Raw genomic sequence first — 3,114 nt, forward strand, 5'->3', positions numbered from 1 at the left:
AGAGAGTGAAAGCACAACACTGCAATATGCATTCCCAGAGGGGAATATAGCTACTATGCATAATCAAGTTGCAAATGAACCTTGGTAGTCACAGAAATATAACATCGGTCCAAGAAGGAAAGATGTTTCAGGAAGAAATATCTGGGTAAATAGAGACTGCCATCCATGGAAGTTGCAGTGATAATGAAAATATTACCAGTTAAAGCCACTAAGTATAAGACTAACAATGGAGAAGTGAAAGAATATAACAATTTATTTATTCTTAATATTTCTCTTATATTACATCAGGTCACATTGCTTTATAGTTTGTTGAAATAAGGGTAGAATATAAAAGCAAAACAAAACAGTAGAAAAAATTCTATAAATCAACATTTTCCATGACCAGAAGTTGAGGAAAAAAAAACCCACAAATAAGATAGAAGATATTCTTGAGATGTTTTTTCAACCTGCCTCCATTTTAAATAACAATTCATAGTAATTGAGAGTTTGACCATTGAGTTCTAAAAATATTGAAATTATTTGAAGTTAAATTGCTAGTTATTTTCTGTTCATTCATGATTACAATATAATTTTATTTATTATTTGGCCTCCCTGCTTGGGGAGGGAAATCATGGCGTACCTCTTAAAAATTCCCCTTAAATAGTATGTTAAATGGTGAGTTAACATTTAATTTTCTAACTGAGTAATTATGTCCTAAATTAAAATTCTCAAAATCTGAAAGCATAATAATTTTACTTCTCACATTAAAATGTGCTAACCTGGGGGGTCATTTAGACAGGCTTAAAAAACTACACGCTACATGGGCAGTAGAGGCAAATTTCTGTAACTAAATCCAGAGAAGAGTTTGCTGAGATATATAGCAGATCTGTTTTATCACTGGTATCTCAAAAACAAATTCAGCATTAAACTTCCATGGCTGATGTTTCATTTGTTCACATTTCATTTCTATTACCTAAGAATGCATTGTTGAACACTAGATAAGCCTTTTCCAGGTACACACGTATAGATGGGCTTCCCAGGTAGTGCCAGTGGTAAAGAACCCTCCTGGCAATGCAAGAGATGTAAGAGACATGGATTCAGTTTGTGGGTCTGGAAGAACACTGGAAGAGGAAATGGCAATCCACTCCAGGATTCTTGCCTGGAAAATCCCATGGACAGAGGAGCCTAGAGGGCTACAGTACAAAGGGTCACAAAGAGTCAGACATAACAGAAGTGATTTAGCATGTACACACACACACACATATATATATTTATATATCTATATATATATGTATATATTTGATAAAAAATTTGAGAAGCAATATAATTTCACATCTCAACTGTCCCATTGCCTGTTTATGCTTCAGAGGAGTTCATAGACTTCAAGTCAGACCTTCCTTCTGATCATCCTCCTCAAGGCCTCCTTCACTTCTTTGTTCCTCAAAGTATAGATCAGTGGATTTAGTACAGGAGTGACCACACTGTACATAATAGCAATGATCCGTTCCTGGTCCATTGAGCTACCTGAGGCAGGACGAATGTAAATGAAAAAAACAGGACCAAATAAAAGAACAACTACCATGAAGTGAGAGGCACATGTGGACAGTGCTTTATGAAGCATGCTGCAAGAATGGGTCTTAAAGAAAAGATAAGTAATGATATAGAAATAGGAGAGAAGTGTTAGAAAGAATGAGCCCATGGCAAAAGTCCCCGTGACATTATTGAGCAGCCACTGGTTGAGCTCAATGTTCCCACAGGCCAGTTTGAGCAATGGCTTAACATCACAGAAGAAGTGATGGATATGGTTGGAACCACAGAAGTTTAAGCGAGATGTCATTACTGAGTGCAGCAGGGCATGGAAAAAACCAGTGATCCAGATAGTGACAGCCATCTGGGTACAGACCTGATGACTCATGATAACAGTGTAACGAAGTGGTTTGCAGATAGCTACAAAGCGGTCAAAGGCCATCACGGGCACCAGCATGGCCTCTGTACTACCCAGAAAGTGGAAGAAATGAAGCTGGCTTATGCATCCCAAGAAAGAAATTGCTTTGTGTGTAGAGAGGAAGTTCTCCAGCATCTTTGGCAGAGTCACCGTGGAATAGCAGATATCTAGACATGACAGGTTTCCCAGGAAAAAATACATAGGGGAATGAAGTCTTGGATCAGAGATGACAACTATCAGGATGGCTCCATTTCCAGCCAAATTGAGAAAGTAAATTGTAAGGAAAACTGTGAAGAGAACTGGCTGCAGTACTTCGGTGTCTGTCACTCCCAGGAGGAAAAATTCAGTGACTGAGGTTTGATTCAGCATCACTTAAAAGACAAAACAATAATGAAATGCTATCTTTTACAGGCTTCCCTGGTGGCTCAGCTGGTAAAGAATCCACTTGCAATGCAGGAGACCTGGGTTCAATCCCTGGGTTGGGAAGATTCCCTGGGGAAGGGATAGGCTACCCAGTCCAGTATTCTTGGGCTTCCCTGGTGGCTCAGCCTGTAAAGAATCCACCTGCAATGTGGGAGTCCTGGGTTTGATCCTGGGTTGGGAAGATTCCCTGGAGAAGAGTACAGCTACCCACTCCAGTATTCTGGCCAGGAGAATTTAAACAGCCAGACATGACTGAGCCACTTTCACTTTCATCAGAACCAAAGGCCTCCTGCTGAGGATTTTGCTACCTAGACACCGTATTTTGAGCTGCTGCTACTGCTAAGTCACTTCAGTCGTGTCCGACTCTGTGCGACCCCGTAGATATCAGCCCACCAGGCTCCCCGTCCCTGGGATTCTCCAGGCAAGAACACTGGAGTGGGTTGCCATTTCCTTCTCCAATGCGTGAAAGTGAAAAGTGAAAGTGAAGTCGCTCAGTCGTGTCCGACTCTTAGCGACCCCTGGGACTGCAGCCTACCAGGCTCCTCTGTCCATGGGATTCTCCAGGCAAGAGTACTGGAGTGGGGGAGAGTGTTACTGTTTTAAACATTTACAGCACCATAAGTCGTATAATATTTGGACCATTAACTTCTTAAATATTAAGTTTACATGTTGGTAATGGACTGTTTCCTAACGACTTTTTTCTTCATTGGATTTATCATTACTATTTTTTCCTTCACCCAGAGATTCAGAGCATGTTGCCAGCCTAC

General features: G+C 40.6%; 1 protein-coding gene across 1 annotated transcript; it reads right to left on the minus strand.

The window, feature by feature from the left end:
* Positions 1-1,366: 1,366 nt before the first annotated feature.
* LOC122430030 (olfactory receptor 12D2-like) lies at positions 1,367-2,293 on the minus strand. Its single transcript, XM_043450786.1, has one exon. The coding sequence runs from the start codon at positions 2,291-2,293 to the stop codon at positions 1,367-1,369; it is 927 nt and encodes a 308-aa protein (XP_043306721.1).
* Between the last annotated feature and the right edge of the window lie 821 nt (positions 2,294-3,114).

This window comes from Cervus canadensis, chromosome 28, assembly GCF_019320065.1.
Source record: "Cervus canadensis isolate Bull #8, Minnesota chromosome 28, ASM1932006v1, whole genome shotgun sequence".
NCBI classification, from domain to species: Eukaryota; Metazoa; Chordata; class Mammalia; order Artiodactyla; family Cervidae; genus Cervus; species Cervus canadensis.

What these genes read in the sequence shown, in the direction of transcription:
- LOC122430030 (XM_043450786.1), bottom strand. Translation starts at nt 2,293, where the DNA reads ATGCTGAATCAAACCTCAGTCACTGAATTTTTCCTCCTGGGAGTGACA.